General features: G+C 36.9%; 9 protein-coding genes across 9 annotated transcripts; 3 read left to right on the top strand and 6 right to left on the bottom strand.

Moving 5' to 3' along the window:
• Positions 1-104: 104 nt before the first annotated feature.
• Positions 105-1,902, top strand: FDP41_004173 (uncharacterized protein; the record flags this gene model as incomplete). Its single annotated transcript, XM_044707559.1, has 2 exons — positions 105-143; positions 232-1,902. 2 exons carry the CDS (start codon positions 105-107, stop codon positions 1,900-1,902), a joined length of 1,710 nt encoding a protein of 569 aa, XP_044561591.1.
• A 118-nt stretch (positions 1,903-2,020) lies between these two features.
• FDP41_004172 (uncharacterized protein) lies at positions 2,021-4,402 on the top strand (the record flags this gene model as incomplete). The annotated part of the gene is made up of 5 exons (XM_044707558.1): positions 2,021-3,172; positions 3,253-3,499; positions 3,601-3,773; positions 3,819-4,337; positions 4,385-4,402. The coding sequence occupies 5 exons, from the start codon at positions 2,021-2,023 to the stop codon at positions 4,400-4,402; spliced, it is 2,109 nt and encodes a 702-aa protein (XP_044561590.1).
• A 3-nt stretch (positions 4,403-4,405) lies between these two features.
• On the bottom strand, positions 4,406-5,674 carry FDP41_004171 (uncharacterized protein; the record flags this gene model as incomplete). Its single annotated transcript, XM_044707557.1, has 2 exons — positions 4,406-5,115; positions 5,179-5,674. The coding sequence occupies 2 exons, from the start codon at positions 5,672-5,674 to the stop codon at positions 4,406-4,408; spliced, it is 1,206 nt and encodes a 401-aa protein (XP_044561589.1).
• A 227-nt stretch (positions 5,675-5,901) lies between these two features.
• FDP41_004170 (uncharacterized protein) lies at positions 5,902-8,578 on the bottom strand (the record flags this gene model as incomplete). The annotated part of the gene is made up of 2 exons (XM_044707556.1): positions 5,902-7,084; positions 7,143-8,578. The coding sequence occupies 2 exons, from the start codon at positions 8,576-8,578 to the stop codon at positions 5,902-5,904; spliced, it is 2,619 nt and encodes an 872-aa protein (XP_044561588.1).
• Positions 8,579-8,811: 233 nt separating this feature from the next.
• FDP41_004169 (uncharacterized protein) lies at positions 8,812-10,354 on the bottom strand (the record flags this gene model as incomplete). The annotated part of the gene is made up of 3 exons (XM_044707554.1): positions 8,812-9,279; positions 9,348-9,431; positions 9,563-10,354. 3 exons carry the CDS (start codon positions 10,352-10,354, stop codon positions 8,812-8,814), a joined length of 1,344 nt encoding a protein of 447 aa, XP_044561587.1.
• A 1,833-nt stretch (positions 10,355-12,187) lies between these two features.
• FDP41_004168 (uncharacterized protein) lies at positions 12,188-13,894 on the top strand (the record flags this gene model as incomplete). Its single annotated transcript, XM_044707553.1, has 1 exon — positions 12,188-13,894. One exon carries the CDS (start codon positions 12,188-12,190, stop codon positions 13,892-13,894), a length of 1,707 nt encoding a protein of 568 aa, XP_044561586.1.
• Positions 13,895-13,984: 90 nt separating this feature from the next.
• FDP41_004167 (uncharacterized protein) lies at positions 13,985-16,105 on the bottom strand (the record flags this gene model as incomplete). The annotated part of the gene is made up of 1 exon (XM_044707552.1): positions 13,985-16,105. One exon carries the CDS (start codon positions 16,103-16,105, stop codon positions 13,985-13,987), a length of 2,121 nt encoding a protein of 706 aa, XP_044561585.1.
• A 300-nt stretch (positions 16,106-16,405) lies between these two features.
• Positions 16,406-16,777, bottom strand: FDP41_004166 (uncharacterized protein; the record flags this gene model as incomplete). Its single annotated transcript, XM_044707551.1, has 1 exon — positions 16,406-16,777. One exon carries the CDS (start codon positions 16,775-16,777, stop codon positions 16,406-16,408), a length of 372 nt encoding a protein of 123 aa, XP_044561584.1.
• Positions 16,778-17,092: 315 nt separating this feature from the next.
• On the bottom strand, positions 17,093-18,124 carry FDP41_004165 (uncharacterized protein; the record flags this gene model as incomplete). Its single annotated transcript, XM_044707550.1, has 1 exon — positions 17,093-18,124. The coding sequence occupies one exon, from the start codon at positions 18,122-18,124 to the stop codon at positions 17,093-17,095; it is 1,032 nt and encodes a 343-aa protein (XP_044561583.1).
• Positions 18,125-18,191: the final 67 nt, after the last annotated feature.

Genomic DNA, 18,191 nt, shown 5'->3' with positions numbered 1-18,191 from the left:
GAATTGTTATCTTTTAAATCTTCAACTCTTCTTTTGTAAACACCATCTCACATTCTTATTATTGGTTGGGTACCTTGTTTGGAAAAATTCAGCAAACAAAAAAAATGCTTCTCCGAGCTTCTGCATGCTCTCTCGCTCACAGGGTGAGTACTTTTTTCAACGCATTTCACCATCAGATGGATGGCAACGGTCCATTCGTCCGTTTGTCCTGCTGAAATTTCATAATTGAAGGCTTGCAAGAATTTTCATGGAAACGTTTATGGAACCATGGTGATGATGAAAAATCATGAGATCATATCGAAGGCTCACTATTCCGCTAACAATGCATCAACAGAAACAACATCAAATGAAGAAAATATTGTTCATAAAAGAAGCGGAAATACCACTATTGATTTTACTCGTGTTGAGATTTATTATGCACCTTTGTCATCATTTCAACTGTTAAAGACCTATACTGCTCTAGCAAGCACAAGATTTCCATTCGTTAAACATTTTGCTCCTGATATCATTGAAAAAGGAGGCATGATTGTGAACCAGGCCGTCAAATATACATACTTTCCATACTTTTGCGGTGGTGAAACTTTACCCAAGACAAAGAAGGTGATTCATGATTTAACACAAAACAAGAAAATGCTTTGCATTTTAGACTACAGCGTTGAAGGTCCAGTTCAACCTCTTGAAAGTAGTGCAATTACTGTCGACACTGATGAAAAAGTTGAGGACTCAATTTGTAGTGTCATTGCTGAATCGATTGAATATATGGGACAACAGAATAGAACATTATCAACTGAATCTACCGTTACGCCTCCATGTCCGTTCGGAGTGGTCAAGGTCACAGGTATTTCGAGCTGTGTTCTGTTAGAGAGATTGAGCAAAATTTTGTGTTACATCCAAATGTTTCCTCAATCAGAACATGCAAAGAAGTTGTTAAACACCAACATTTATTTCTTTGGAGACATTTCGAATGATGTTAACACTTTTGATTTAATGAAAGAATATACAGTCAAGCAATATCCAAGAACTGTGGCTTTCGATTTGAATGAAAACACGCCACCCGAACCATTGACATCAGTTGAACTGTTGAAACTTGAACGAGTAGTGAAACGATTGGCTTCCCTGTGTGATGCATGTGTGAAGAATGGAATGAGTTTATTAATTGACGCAGAACAAACTTATTATCAAGCAGCTATCGATCATCTCTACATGATGATGAGTGTTAAATATAACTCTAAGGAGTATATGGCTGGAAGAAATACGCCGGTAGTCTACAATACCTACCAATTGTACTTGAAAGACTCCTTCCATAGATTGCAATTTGATTATCACTTTTTGAATAATCACGGAGCTCATCATGGAGCCAAGCTGGTTCGTGGTGCTTACATGAAGTCTGAAACTTTGAGAGCTAATGAATTGAACCTGCCGTATCCTTTCCAACAAACTCTTTTGGAAACGCATGTTAATTATGTTAAGGGAGTAGAATTCTGTCTGGACAGCATGTACAAGCATGGAAATATTGGTATTGTTGTTGCCTCTCACAATCAAGACACACTTGGCATGACCAGTAGAATTATGAGTGAGATTTATGGATTCAAAAAGAACGATCCAAGAGTTATTTTTGCTCAACTCTATGGTATGGGTGACAATTTATCCTTTGCTTTGGCATATCATGGCTACAATGTTGGAAAATATGTGCCATTTGGAAAGGTCCATGATGTCATGCCCTATCTATCTCGAAGACTCATTGAAAATGGAGACGTGCTGAGTGGCTCAACGATTGAAACAGCTCGCATTCGATCTGAGCTTGTCAGGAGAGCTGTGGTTTATTCTAAATCAATTTATGACAAGATTGTTAAGAATATTCAACAAAGACAACAAGCAGCAGCAGCATCATCATCTCAATAAACACGTGGTTGGTCATTTCACCACTGAGATTTACATTGGAAGATTTCTCAATGGTAATTGTTGAGATCACGCCAAAGATTCGCGTAAATGCTCTCTCCGTAAAAACATTTCGGAAAAAATGCAACCACACGATGGAGACTCTTCTCGGTCTTGGTTCAACGACCTTGAAGCCTTGTCGGAATCATCCTCCTCGTCCTCCTCATTGAATAATACTACAATAACTACTCATCATACATCTAGAAGTGATACCTTTCTCACGAATCCGAGTCGATCTTCGTATTACAACCAACAAAATGAAAAGCTTTTCGGAGATTCAGTGATGGTCACTATAACCGGACAAAATACATTACAAGCACATGATTTTCAATTGCCATTCTTTTTGAATGACATGACTGGAACGGGTGATGATTTGAGCTGTTCCTCAAGTGGATTTATCATTTCAAGTGAAAACAAGGAGGATTCTTCCTCATGTTATTTAATTACAAGCGGAACTGTCATTGTTCCGTTTGTTCAAAAAACAAAACAAAAGTCATCAACCACTCAATCTCAACAAATTGAAGAGGATGAAAATAACATTTCCTTTCAAAATCCACATTTAAAATGCAAAATAACTTTAACTTTGCCAAATGGCGAAATGATCTTTAGTGAAATTTTACCCTCTCATGTAAAAAGATTTGGAAAAACTAAAAATATTAGTAATCAACAACAATACTCAAATCAAAACTTCACAAAAACAGATATTCAATTTTGTGGGCTATATTCTCATACTGTGACGGATAAATACATTTATCACATGACATCTCAGTTACATGGATGGTATTGGGGCCATCCATTGGTTAAAAATAATAACAAAATTGTACAATCTTCACAATCCTTCTTTAGCGAACCACACTCACATTTTGATGACAAGTCCATGTCTTCTGATTTTATTTCAAACAATTTTTTAAAAGTTTCCCCTTCCACAATTGCAATTTTCAAAATTTCCAATGGAGATGTCGTAAAGAAATATGCTGTTGACCTTCCACATAGAAATTCAAACTTTGCTAATTATCTAAACCAAGGTGACGATTTATATATTGTCTCATCTCCATTTGGACTACTTTCTCCACATTCTCTCAGTAATCATTTATCGAAGGGAGTTATCAGCAACAAGATTAATAATTCATCTAATAAGCAAAATTTAGCAATTTTGACTGATTGTCAAATACATCCAGGGTGCGAAGGAGCTCCAGTATTTTCTAAAGTGCTTTCACAAACCCAATGTATTGGTGTGAGTATTATTTTTTCTGAGATTTGAATGTTGAATATATTAATTGATATGATGATACCAACATGTTCAATTATACATAGTTTTGTACACTCCCCATAAGATCAATTTCTTCCAGCACTGGGTTGAATGTAATTATTTCTATTGAACCATTTTTGAACCTTTTCGTTGAAAAATTTATTGGAGACATGAAACCAATCATGAATAGTAATTTATTAGTCACAGAGCATCAAGAGATATCGAATGTCTATCACGCAGTGAGGAATAACATTGTGTTGATCTTGATTAACAACACTTGGGCAACTGGTATTTTAATTTCACAAAATGGTTGTAAGTATGAGTGATTTGTTTGAACTTTGCACGTATTAGTTGGTCTCAAAATACAACCTTGATTTGTTTGAACTTTGCACGTCACAATACAACCTTGATAGATATTTTAACTAATTCACATGTGATGGCTCCATACATGCAGCAGAAAGGCGATTCTTTTTACCTACCAGAGCATTTGTCTATTGTTGTGCAGTTGGATTATGATTTAAGAGACAATGAGAAGAATCATAAATTTCACAGTGCAGAGTTGGTGTTATTTTGCAACACTGGACCAGTAAGTACATGCATTCATGTGGAATTTTTCTCATCTTTGTGATAGCTTGATGTGGCTCTTCTTAAAATTCATGAATCATGTGCTAGCCATATGCCTCATGCGAACATCAGTTTTGGTGATAGTGGATTTATCAAATTCGACGAAACTGCGAGAGAAGGAGACGAGGTATTTGTAGTAGGTTATCCATTAATGCAACCAATCAATACCTCTCGTTCTGTCAAACAGTGTACCATTACAAAAGGGATTATTTCTAAAGTTGTTACTCTTGGCAGTAAGAAAGCCATGCTTTGTACAACTGCTCTGGTTCATGATGGTAATAGTGGAGGTGGCGTTTTCAACAAGCACGGTTCCTTGATTGGACTTGTCACTAGCAATATCAAGTACAAGTTAACAGATCAAGTTTCAGGACAAGTTCAACCTTTACTTTTGCCAAGCATTAATTTCTCCATTCCAATGGATCAACTAAAACCTCTTTTTGACACGCTACGAAAATGTCCATCGTCCAAGGATTTGAAACAAGAATTGGATAAGCTTTTCAATACTCCAAACGTTGTGCTTAAAGAGGTTTATTCATTTAAGCCAATATCCCCTGTACCGAGCTTTTCTCAAAGAAACTCTCGAACAAGTAAGCTTTAAAACATTAATTCTGAATAAGCTTTCTTGTTATTGTTTTGAATGGAAAAAGGGTCATCGTCTGGCCTTCTGAAAGGTAAAGGATTAAGCTTCTTCTTTCCTTGTGCTTCATCCAAATTTAAATCTTTCAATAGTTCGCTTGTATTTGAAATTTCAGCTTGCTTTTGTTTGGGGAAAGAATCATCAATGACATGATTAAGACCATTTGGTGTCGTTTGCAGAGGTGGCAGTTGTTTCACTCTCTTTTTTTCAGTCCCACTATCATCTCCTGCTCCATCAGAAACTTTGGGTTCTTTTTCCTTCTTTTTCCGTTTCTTCTTTTTCTTTGGAGTATTGCTCGAAGAGCTTTCCGACGCCACACTGCTTCGCACTCCTATATTTGTATTATTAAAGTTACTTGAAGTTGAGGGATCTATCGAGTTCAGTTTGATTTTCTCAAGGGGAGTTTTTTTGTCTGGTGGTATTGAACTTGGAATTTCAAACACCTCAGGTGGGGTTGGAGAAACCTTATTAACAATCGGAGAGGGTCTTTGGATGGGGTTTGGTTTTAAAGGAAGATCTTCTTGCAAGAGAGTGGAAGAAACCATATGTCGTTTGTCCAGGTTTGTACTACTGTTTGAAACAAGTTTTGATTTCGTATTCACAATATCATTTCTTACTGCTAAAGGGCTACCTCGTTCCTCATCACTTTCTCCTTGTCGTTTAAAATCTGCATAATATGATGGTCAGAAAATGGTTAATAAAACAAGCAAGCACAAATTCAAAGACATACTTTTCAGTTCTTTCAAGTCGGTCTGTACATGATAGACTGTATCTATTTGAAAATCTACAGTATTCGGATGAGGCACTCCGTTGGAACCTTGCACTACATGACATGTTGAAATTCCGATCTCCTTGGCGCTTTTTATATTGTTGATGTCGTTATCGATAAACAGTACTCGGTATGGAAGTGGTTCTCCTGTTACTTTCAGAATGTCCAAAAATTTCTTTGGTGTTATCACGCTGTTGGTGTTGGTTTTGTTGTACCTTATTACCCCTTCAAAACAATCAACTATCCCAATGCTTTCCAAGGCAAATTTTGTTGTATTAATATCCATTTTGGATAAGGACCACTTTTCTTGAGGAAGCTGTACAAGGGTTTTCCTCAAGTAAGGATCAGACTCAAGAGTTCCGTTGTTTGTGGAGGGCGTTAATATTGTTTGTGTTATGATGAGTGTCGAAATTTTGTCCAGCATGGGCTGAACTTTAACTGGTCCTATATCGGTCATTACTTAGAGCTTCCTTATCGTTTGATGCATAATAATAAATAATATTTGTGGCTGTTGTTATTTTGTTTGTGGAGGAGAGATAAAAAAGTAAAGCTGTTGATGGTCTTGTGATGGGATTCGTAATCTCTCAATGTCGGTTTTTTTTGAAGAATGTCTGTACGCCTACGAGCGGGAAAAATATTTTTGGTCCGAAACATGAACTTTACTCGTTTAAGCACTCTTGTGCATCAAAGATCCAAGTGGCGAATGATCGAGTGAATCAAAGCATGAAGTGGGGCATGTTGTTGAGTGTCACAAAATTTTGTGGCAAGTTGTCGAGAGAGGAGCGTGACCAAGTCCATGCTCAAAGCCAAACCATGAAGCATGCTGTCTTCATTGAGTGAATCTTCTTTTGAGGTAATTTTTAAAAGTACCACCATGGCATTCAACGCCATCACACAACATGATTCGTCTGTATCTTCTCTCTTGCATTCATTTTCTAAGAATTCAAATACAATGTTGAAAAGTCTAACCGTCATTTCTTCAGATGGAAATTCTTTTGTGAATAATAAAGACAAGTTAAAGAAAGTGGTGATCCAAACATTCCTTATATAGGCTTTGTTTTGGAGATGAGCAGAAAAGTGTTTGTTTTCACAAAGCTGATCCAGAATGGTTTCTGAGAATTTGTTCACATATACCCTGCTCAATTTCTCCGTAAACATGTTGTTCAATAGTCGAAGAGTCAAAAGGCAGTATGAATAGCTAGAATTCGTTTCATTCGCTTCCTTAAGCCTATCGAGAACATTTAAAAGCAAATGATCTTTTTGATTTTGAATAAACAACTTGCTAAATGTTTGAGCAACCCATTTGTTACTGACAACAGCTAATCTTAATAAATCAATCACAGGAAACAGATGATCAAATTTCCATTGTTTGATGATATTAACAATCAAACTACAATCAACCATTTTCCAAGACGACATATTCAACAAACTTTGAATTTGTTGCTCTGAAATAGAAGTTGATTCAAGTGCACAAAACTCTCTAAATTTCTTTTCAATTCCTGTCAAATTACCTTCTTCAAAAAGAATATAACTCTCCAGAGGCGGAAGGTTAGTACTTATTTGTTCTCCATTAGCTTTTTGCGACTTGAAAGAAACAGTCCAGGCTAAAATGGTATGTTCTTCAGACAGACCTCCAGTTGCACCTGTGAATGAAATTTTGAATTTTTTACCATTGCCGAATACTCGTTGAAAATCGACAACAAAGTCCTTAAGAAACAAATACTTGTCGTCTAAGATGAGAGTAAGCTTGTTGTTGTTTTGAATTAATAGTTTACATGTGTGGGGTAAGCCATCAGCAATCGTTATAGGGAGATTGCCTGGGCAGCATAATGAATAGTCGTGGTTAGCTGAATTCGGTTGATTATATCTACATGTTAAATATGACAAGGTAGATGTAAAGTATGTTAAAATACAAAAAAACAAACCTTGTCTGGATCGATATATGATTTGAATTGGGATCCCTTGTTCTATCAACCGTTTGATACGTATCAAACTCAATTGCAATCGAGTTTGGTATGCCTTCATAACCTATTCCTGAACCTCCAATACCCAAATTGTGTTGTGCATTAGAATGCAATAACAAGGAAAATCCATCAGCACCAGTTCCTGAAGATTTTCTAACAATAAACTTGAAGGATATCAACATGTCTTGCAACTCGAATTCTTCATTCAATACGGCCATTCCAACTTGATCCGTTTTGTCTTCAGTCAAGACAATGGTGTCATTGACAATCTTGCTCGATCCTAAACATAGAATGGAGTTTCTTTTGCTCGCAATAATATCTTGGATATGAGAAAAAGAATCAAGTGTTTCAGTGATTGACTGGTCCATAACAAATTGTGGAACAGAACAGCTAGCACCAACTTCACATGTTTTACCAGACTCTCCTCTTGCCTCTTTCCATTCCTTAGAACCAGAAATTCTTCCTCTTTTTTCTTCATCCTTGAGATTATCTTCACTAATGCTTTGTTTTTGTTCTAATTCTTCCATTTCTTTTTCCTGTTTTTTCTTAATAAAAGTAGCTCTATATGGGGGCATGAATATTTGAAGCTGGTTATTAATGTTTCTCAACGCTTCAGAGAGAAACTCTTCGCTAATTCCAATATCCCTTCTTCTTTTTTGAAACTCGCTATCATAGAAGTGTCGGGTGTATCTTTTTGTTACGTCAACAACCTCCTCAATAGAGAATGCAATGACATAGGATAATTTTTTCTGCCACCCAGATTCGTACATGAGAGGAGAGTCGAGAACACCTTCACAACTATCACAGTGAATCCACGATCCGTCCAAAAAGACTTCAGTCCACACATGATCCGTCCAATCCAAGACAAAACGTGAATCATAGCCAAGAGCCCTCGCACATAAGGTGAAACATTGTGCCCATTCACCACATCTTCCCCTTCTTGTTTCTAGCAGTTTTCCTACATAATTATATCTCGGAAAACGAGTGGTCTTGTTACAATCCTGGCAAGAATATAGCTCAACCATTCCAGCTAAATTCGCGGCCTCTTCAAAATTAGGGGATGTTCCTCCGGTAAGGTGAGTATTTGTAGATTTACAATTACCACATGGTGGATTGTTTACCCATTTGAAAAATTCTCCTTTAAACCAATTTAATAATTCTTGTATGATCAACCGCTCCAAGAGAGGTTTCGCATTCGGATCTCGTTCCTTTGCAAACTTAAATTTTTCTTGCGCATTTTGATGAATACGATCCACAGGTATGAGTGATCGGGCTTTGTTCTTTAAATTTTCATCAGCGTATTGTTGAGATTGCTGTTGAGAGCTAATGAGTTTGGAAAGAAATTTTCTCTCACCCTCGGAATGTGCTGTCGAGAGGAAAGAGGTATTTTGCAACATTTTTTTTTGGATTGCAATCCTAATAATATTATTTGAATTGCATCAACCAAGACATCATCATCTGATTGCTGCCAAGGTTGTCTGACCACCAGTCAAAATACTTTACACTACAAATTAACAGGCTGGGGCATTGAAAAAATGGTTTTCTGAAGAGATTCAATTCTACCCTTCGATTTTTGCCACCGGAGAAAAAACCATTTTGTCCTCCTAATTTATTGTGTTCATACAAATTATCAAACATTGCAAATATTTACTGAATGTTCTTCATTTCCAGTTAAGGATGAAACACCAGGTGTTTGAGGTGAACAAGTGGTGTTCGATGTCGGTGCCAATTCTTGTTTCTTCTGTGAAGTGGAAACACTTGTACGAGTCTCCGTTGTATTCATCATCTGGACATTAGAATGAACTCTCCTCAGGGACGATCCACTTGCCTCACTTCCATTATCACCCAAGTCTTGATCTCTCACAATGGAAGGAGCATTCAAATGCTTGTGATTCAATTCACTGAATACTTTTGCAGTGTCAGTAAATATAGGATGATAGAGTGCAATGGAAACACAAGCAAAAAGTAAAATTCCAAAAGAATTTATAAAAGCATAGAAGAGTGTCAAATAAATCCATTCATAGAGTCCAACAGCACATCCCACTGCAACGATTTGCAACAAAGCACATAAAACAAGACCTGCTTGAAGAATCATGACCTAAAGCAACAAGTTGAGCGAATAGTATTGAATATAAAACAAAACACGAGTGATACTTAAACACAAACCTTAATGATAGGTCTTCTTGAGCGTGCCTTATTTTCAGATTGAGTTAATTTTGTGATCGTCTTTAATACACTTGCTGCTGTGGCCTGTGAAATTCAAATGAATATACCCAATGATAATTATTGTTATTATGATTATTGATAAGTATGAAGGAAAAAAGAAGGATCATTCCATACACTGTTTCTCCATGTTTGTCTTTTTCTAATACTATACTTACATTGGACACCACCAGTTGAAGAAGAATTTGAAAAACAAACACCACATATGCAACAATTAGGAAATAGATATAGAACTCTCCAATCAAATTCAGTCGACTGAAGAATATAAAGAAAAATGTTGTGAAAATCAATAGTGTCAACGCCACCGCTGAAATCAATGTCATGATATTCACCAGAGTGGTCACTCGTCGAATGGTTTTTGAATGAACCAATCCACTTGAAACTCTCACAGTGGTCAAGAATACATTTCCCACAAAACACATCACTACCAACATGACCACTGAGTTCATCAAGACACACAAAGGTTCCAAACTTCCAAAGAAACTCATTGCAATATAGGTTGAAAAATCAATTCCTGCTTGTTCCAATGAAACAATGGAATTATTATAAGAATAAATGGCTTGAAATTGATTGATAATTTCTGAATCATTTCCATAATGTGTTTGAACAAAATGATCCAATCGAAGAACCATATTCAAATTCAAAGAATCATAACATAATCGAGAAACCAAAGCACAACATTGTAAAATACACAACAAGAATACAAGCATGATCATTTTGAATTGATTACTCTTCATTTGCTTTCTCACTGGACTCAATGAAGTGAAAATCAACACAAACAACATGACCATCACAAATATGAGAATGTATGAAATACTGAGAGTGATGTTAATTCCACTCACAATCGCTGGTTCTAATGAATAGAACGTTGTCGTATTATTGTTGATGGTGGTTGAGTTGTTGACGGTACTATTGTTCAAGATCGTGTGGTTGTTGTTGGTGTTGGCCATGGCAGCAGTTGCGAATAGAGAATGAAGGCTCGAGCTCGAGAACATATCACGAAGCGTTGAGTGATGTTGATCATGGCCAGATCGTGGTGGATGAACAACAAGATCCGAAATACTTTTTAATAATAGTGGATGATATCTTTGCATTCCCTGAGAGTTGTTTTGGATGATGACGGAGAAGAACACAAAGATACCATAGCTCGTCGATGTTATGTTAGAACTGTGACGAGTACTTTGGGAGATTCAACGTTTGATGGAATAAACGTCCGATTGTTATTATGTTTTTTTGTGAGAGAACCACAGCACTCGCTCACAAGGCAAATCTTTTTTTGGCTTCTGACAAATTGGATTAGCATTTACTATGTTTTGACGAGAGATGACAGCATGCGACCTAGTATGACGGTTTTTTGCGAATACCTACTCGATTTAAAATTGACAAAGGATTGAGCAGGTAACGACCGCGAAATCAAAGACACTTGCTGCTGTTGTCTCTCTTGAAACGAAAGGTCAAGTAATCATACTGAACCTGAGGCCAATACCAATAATTGTTCGAAAGTATTGCTTTAGAGTATTGCATAAGCATCCAGCCCAAATCATTCCATTTTGGGGACCCGACGTGGATGAACCAGAGCGATTATCGATGTTAATACAGTACTTTTATTGACGAACAAACGAGAAAAAGGATAGAACGTTCCAAAATAGTTGGCGGAATTATTTTATCCATTCAAGCGACCATGACTAATAATTGTAACCTCGATCCGTATATAGTCAGAGCAATCTCATTGTTTTTGCAGCTTGTTTCGGAAAACTAATCTAGAATTTCTAATTGAACAGAAAATTGTAAATGCAACATGTACAGAATATTTACAATTTCCTATTTGAGCAGCTCTTCCATCAACCAAGACATCATTATCTGATTGTTGCGAAGGTTGTCTGACCACCAGTCAAAATACTTTATTCCTACAAATTATCAAACATTGCAAATATTTACTGAATGTTCTTCATTTCCAGTTAAGGATGAAACACCAGGTGTTTGAGGTGAACAAGTGGTGTTCGATGTCGGTGCCAATTCTTGTTTCTTCTGTGAAGTGGAAACACTTGTACGAGTCTCCGTTGTATTCATCATCTGGACATTAGAATGAACTCTCCTCAGGGACGATCCACTTGCCTCACTTCCATTATCACCCAAGTCTTGATCTCTCACAATGGAAGGAGCATTCAAATGCTTGTGATTCAATTCACTGAATACTTTTGCAGTGTCAGTAAATATAGGATGATAGAGTGCAATGGAAACACAAGCAAAAAGTAAAATTCCAAAAGAATTTATATATGCATTCACAACAATACCTTCAGAAACAGTAGGTCTGTGAGAAAGGGAGGATCTACCTCTATTGGTTATTTCAAATCTCAATACTTTCTCTCAGGATTCGAGAATATTTGACACCACCTCCATCTCCACTAAACATCACCACCAGCACCACAGAAAACTCGAATCCTACCCATTCTAGATTATCTCCAACTCGCACCTGTTGGCGAGCCAATCCCATGGAAAGACCTTCCTTCAAAGAGGAAATTTAAATAGATCTGTTTGGGATTGGAATAACTGATAGAAAGTTCAAAATTAATCGCTGGAGCAATCAGATCCAATCTGTCGATCCAAATCTGTGTTAATTAAATTACCTCAAAGAGATTCAAAGAACATTGAAACCCATTCTTGGAAGGATTAATCAGTGAATATGATCATACTCTTCCTATTTGAATGATTGGAATTCAATTTTCAAACACACACATGTCTAATAAAGAGATAGAGGATGATGAAAATCAACTTTACAAAAAATGGCTCGACGTTGGTGTTGCATTATGGACTGTAATTGCAGCGAGTTGTTGAAGAGAGGTGTTGCTGCTGAGGATGCAACCACTAGCTCCTCTGCAACATTAAATTCAACCATGATGATGTTTACTTCTTCTCTTCCGACGTTTTCATCTTTCTTTTCAGATTTTCAATCAAACAAGGCTTCTTTAATGGGTGATCACTCTGCTCCGATGATGATGCAATCTTTACTTCCCGATACTTCTCATACAAGTTTATTGTACACTACTTTTATTCGATCATTTTCATCATGCACTCATCAAGTGATGGTCATGGAGAGCGAAAATACTTGTATCACTTTTTTGCCAATTCTAGACATTGATGATCCGAACGCAACTGTAAACAATAGCACAGCACGATCACTTCAACATACACCTCCCTCGATGGCCATGTTGTTGATGGTTGCTGATGTTCAAAACAGTGGTGAAGACAATGAAAATAATGACGAAAATTTGGAGAGCGAAGAAAATAGAGACGAGTTCAAACAATTAAAGAAAAAGAAGAAAAATAGATCTAATACTATTTATCAACACTTTTGCAATGAGACCTTTTTGAAAGCGTTGGAGTCAGTAATTTATTTATTTATTAGTAAGACCACTTTGTCATCTATCACAAACAAGCAACCATCAGACAAAGTGGCCAAGAAAATACCTCAAGTGAAAATTATTTTAAACTCATTGACCGATATCATTACATACCTATTACAACCTTCCTCTCCTTACAATCAACCATTTAAAAAATCGTATGAGACGGATGAAGATGCAAGATCCATGACAAGCTCCTTTCTTCAACAACCATTCGAACAATTATGTTTAAGACCTGGAAGAAAAACTTTAAAGTTTCCTGATGCTAAGGAAGTAGAACTTCTCTTGGTCAAATGCATGAATTATCTCCTTACTCAATTCAAAAATACTCTATTGTGCTCTGCTATTTATGTGAATGCTGGTTTGTTTTTTTGTGGGGTCGAATGGCACAAGTATCTCAATCAACAACAGTTGACAGCTCTTTCTATTTATTTAAATTCTTTATCTCATTCAGAAAATGATGCTACTGTTCGTGATATTCCTCTAGTATTACGTGAAAATGTCAACACTAGGTTTTTGTGCATCAAATTAATTGACAATATCCACTACTGTGCAATAGTAACTGGAGATTTAAAGGGTTACGACATTGTAAGCGCAATTCAGACAAAGAGTGAGGACTGGTCTAGAAGTATTATTCGACTATCAGGCATCTTGACAAGACCATTCCTCTCATTCGTTCAAGAGCTGGATGAAAAGAATGAAATCACATCAGATATTCAAAAAATGGCTAAAATTAAGGCTTTGCTCTTCATGAGCAATTCAACAGGTTCATCACCCTACTTTATCTATGAAAATTTTGTTAATAACGATACAAGTCCTTTGACATATGAAATAATTGAACATTCTATAAGGGAATTCTATATTAATTCCATGATGACTGTTTTTGACGTGTTCCATCCACAACAAGGGGATGAATTTAATCTTGATATCAATGAAACATACACAATCACCAAACAATTTACAATCATTGCTTTCAAGAAAAATCACAGCATGCTGTATTGTGTGTTTGATAGCACTTGTCCTCGCTATGAATGCTCAACCATTACAAGAGAAATCATGCAACTGATTTCTAAAAAGAATTTACAATAATTGGAATGCAAAAAGAGAACGCCGTGGCAGGCAAAGAAGACTTTCAAATAATATTTATCAAAATTTATTAATCCCTTTCAACTTTGAGAATTATTTGTTCAGACCGGAATCTTCATCCATATCGATGTCTTGTAACTCATCCACGTTGTAAGTTTTGTAACCATAATCTTCCACAATCTCTTCTTCAACCTTCTGCTCTTCTTTGACACCTTCTCCGTAAGTGAGATCAGCACCGACGGCAACCTTACCAGCTCTTCTGTGCATGACCCAAGCCTCAAGTGCAGCCTCTGCTTTTGCATCCTCATCCAAAAATCTTTGTTGTAATTGTTCTCTTGTTTCAGTAGCTACGGTCGTAGGAGCTTCAGGAATGAGAGTATCAAAGCTTTCTGCTGCTCTAATAAGTTCAACCAATAGATTTTGCAAGTAGTTGATATTCTCTTCTTTGGTATCATATAAGCCACATCTTAACGTGACTGTTTGTTTGATCTCGCTAAATCTCTTCTTGTACTTGGCTTTCATATCACCCTTTACAAGCTTGATAAAGTTTTGTCTTGCGATATCAGAGCTAAAATCAATGTCGGCAAGTCTTACTGTCAACTTTACAACCTTATCAGCTGGATACTTGATACCAGAATGAAGGAATCCGTATGATTGTCTTAATGAAATATGGTGAGTTGGTAACTTTGTGTCTGCAATATATTTTGATTGATAGGCTGGTAACATTTCTTTGATCTCAGCAGTGTTTCTTGTTCTTTTAAGGTGAGAGAAAAACTCAACATAATTGTCAACATTAAAGATAGCCTTAAATGGGGTCTTTCCTTCTTTCAAAGCCTTCTTTACATTGTTATTAATTTTTTTCATGATCAAGACATCCTCATCGTTTGAAATGTCCAATGGTCTAAGATCCATAGTTGCATCAGACTTAAACTTCTCTACCGTTGTTTGTAAAAATCCATAAGTGTCATTATCTAATGCATCAATATTGTCAATGATAGCCTTTTTAAATTCATTGTATTCTTCAACAGAAAAGAGTGGCTCTAATTGACTCTTGTATGACTTGAGCGAGTTTAACACGACATCCATAAACTTGGGTGTGTTGTTTTCTTCTTGATAGTTTTGATGGATTTGGTTTACAGGGGATTCTTGCAACCAATAGAGATGGGCCTCAGGGCTAGAAGACAAGAAATCTGTTTTGATTTTTGATACTTTGGAAAGCTTTTCTACCAGCTTGGAAAGTTGTGGATATTTTGTTTTGGTGTTCTGAAGCAATGTGGTTTCAACATCCCGGGTGATAGAAACAATTCTATCCAAAATTGGTTTGACTTCCTTCAATCTAGTTTGGAAACATGGTTGTGTTGTGAAGGCCAAGCTAGAACTTAGTATTTTGAGCTCTTCGAACTTGTAAGCTGTATCAAGTAATAATGCTGCTTCTTTCTCAGATTTTGTATTTTGTTTAGCATATGCTTCATAGTATGGTTTGTGGAAGTCTAGCATTTGTTTAGAGTAATTAACAAATATTTGCCATTGGTCGTTCATCCACTTCAGTAACGGCTCATGATTTTGGTTGACGATACTTTCTAATTCCAGTTCAACTGGAGTATCATAAAGGAAGTCTTCATTTGGTATTTGGATGTTGTTTTGAGCAATGAACTCGTTCCTTTTTGTAATATAGGCACGCATTTCTTCACCATCAAAAATTCGTTCTGCTAGCTCATCAGCACTCATGGTTTTTTGTCTATTAATTTTGTGAGACTTCAAGAGGTTTGCCAATGAATGCATGGGTATGGTAGATTCGATTCGTTGGTGGGTGTTCATATCAAATTCAGCAAATGATTCTCCTCTTAAATCTTGGAAAAACTTTTCAAAGTCAGAGACCGATTGTTCCATTGTTTTCTTGAGAGGAGTACCAACATGTTTTTCCGATGAGTATGTTGTTTCACTGGATGAAGTGAGAGGTAAATCTACCTTCAAACCAAAGTCTGGTTTTAAAAACAAGTTTTCATTGGTGGTTCTTCTCTCGCGAACGTCTGGATTTGTTTCAGGAGACTCTTCAAGTCTTCCATTATTCTCTAACTTCTTTTGAAGCACATCAGCAAATTGGGGAGAAAGTGTGATTGGATAAGTAATGGATGGAGGAAGGTCCTCAACTCTCTTATATTTGAGTGTATTCTTCAGAGAGTTCAAAGCCTTCGTGGCATATCGAACAACCATGATGATGATGATGGCAAAATGTAATAATAATAATTGTTCGTGATGATGAAATTTGCAAAGTTCTTTTTGAACAGAAAAACAACAATATTTTTTTTCAATTCAACCAAAAACACGGGCATTTACAATCTCGCCTTCAGCAGCCAACAAACACGATGACAAGAGCCATTTCTCATCCTCACCATCATCACCGAGTGTTTGGATGATCGGCAACCAAAAAGTTTTCATCAAGTCTCATCGTCTTCAAATAAACGTATCTTTATTCATCGGTATGAATTCTAAATCAACAACAACATCATCAGCTTACTTCTGTTCCTTTTGCTTCTTTCTCTCTTCTTGTTCCTCCTCTTGCTTTGCGATGATTGAATTAAACTCAGCAGTCTTCTTCAAATAGATTTGAATTTTTGCCTTTTGGAAAGACTGGTCATTCTTTCCGGAGACAGGAACAGTGGAAGTTTGAATCTTAGAAATAGTAGCGAGCTTTTGATTCTTCAAGATCTCAGCACATGAAACAACAGTGTTGATTGCTCCTCCCAAGCCACTAAGCTCAATCTCATTGTTGTTCTTCAAGAATTTCTTTGCCAAATAAACATAGAAAGAGAGTGATTGTTTAGTGGCTGAGACTTGGATCTTGTTGTCGTCTTGCTTGTTTTGTACGTTGCTAGCAGTGCTCATTTCCTTTGTATGATATGCTCGGTACTATGTAAATGTCTGTGTGTTGTCAGCGGTGTTGTTTATCACTCTAGAAAAACCCTACTCCACGAGATGAACGATCGTTTTTTTGAGTGTGTGGAATTTTTTTTGTTGTTTTACAACCGTCCGATCGGAACCTGATCACGCAACTCAAACGAGGTGCTAATTCGTCATCATCTCTTTAGCATCAAACAACTAGATGACAATTAATTAACTAACAGAAATGACAAGTTTGTGGGTGAAAGTAGTCCTGTCTTGATTGAAGCGGAAAAAAGAAAAATTGAAGTTTCTTTTGTATTAGATAGATTGATAGGAATACTTTTTTCGATACAATAGGACGCCCATCACAACGGCTGCTACAAGAATCGTGACGGCAATTAGAGAAAACAAAACTCCAACAACCACACCAACGACGTTACTTGTTTGAGAATATGTGAAGGGCACTGGATTGAAGGCAAATGCCCTCAGTGGTGGGACGTCTTCTCTGTCTACAACAACATTCAAAAAGTATTCATCATTCTCCAATTTGTCAAAACTTTTCTGGTCAAGTGCGCACACTGTTAGTCCTGTTTCGTTGGAGGGTACACATCCTTCAATGTTGAGATTTGTGCCCAATCTGCACCCACAAACAGAAGCAGCGTTGATTTTTTGACTGCTCTTTCTTGGGATGGCACAAAACAAGAATGAAGGGGTTGGAACAAGCTCATTAATGCAATTTCTAGCTTCATCCAACGAGGCACAGTAGGTTAGTGTGCTAAGAGTTACCCTTCTTGAAGAAAGATCAAACCCAATCTCCTTATTATCAGTTGTTATCAAATCCACCTTTCCTTCATTGTAATAGCCTTGTACTGAAATTCTGATGGACGAGGATTCAGTAAGGGGAGTAATTCCTACGTAGTAGGTTGTGGAGGAAGAACATTTAGAATTTGGATCTGCCTCGCATATTCCGATGGGGTTTTGATATTGAGAGGTTGGCTCTGTGACGAATTTTCTGTCGTAATTGTTGCTATTGGGAAACCACTTGTTACTATCATCGCAGGGTTGCCCGTTGGAGGGAACACACAATTTAAAGTAAATATTTACTCGTCCGGAGCAAGATTCTACTATCCCACTTAAGCTGCTAATATCGGTGTTTTGATTTGTAATTTTGTAATAAATCCACTGACTAGAAAGCTCCTCGTCATCGAAAACATAGGTGGCATCTGTCCCCGGTGATATGAGATTAAACGTAGGACTATCATTTTGTGCAGTGCAGAGAAAAGCGATCAAAACAACAATCATTGCTGAAGCAGCCACTTTCACCAAATAAGCAAGAGGGAAAAGACTCATTTGTTGATTAATCGATAAGGCTACAGACCAATTTTTTATTAGGGGTTCTCGCCCCACATTTTGAATG

Source organism: Naegleria fowleri (assembly GCF_008403515.1).
Source record: "Naegleria fowleri strain ATCC 30894 chromosome Unknown tig36, whole genome shotgun sequence".
Taxonomy (NCBI): domain Eukaryota; phylum Heterolobosea; class Eutetramitea; order Acrasida; family Naegleriidae; genus Naegleria; species Naegleria fowleri.
Note: the sequence above shows the minus strand (reverse complement) of the source record. Positions and strands in the feature narration are given on the sequence as shown.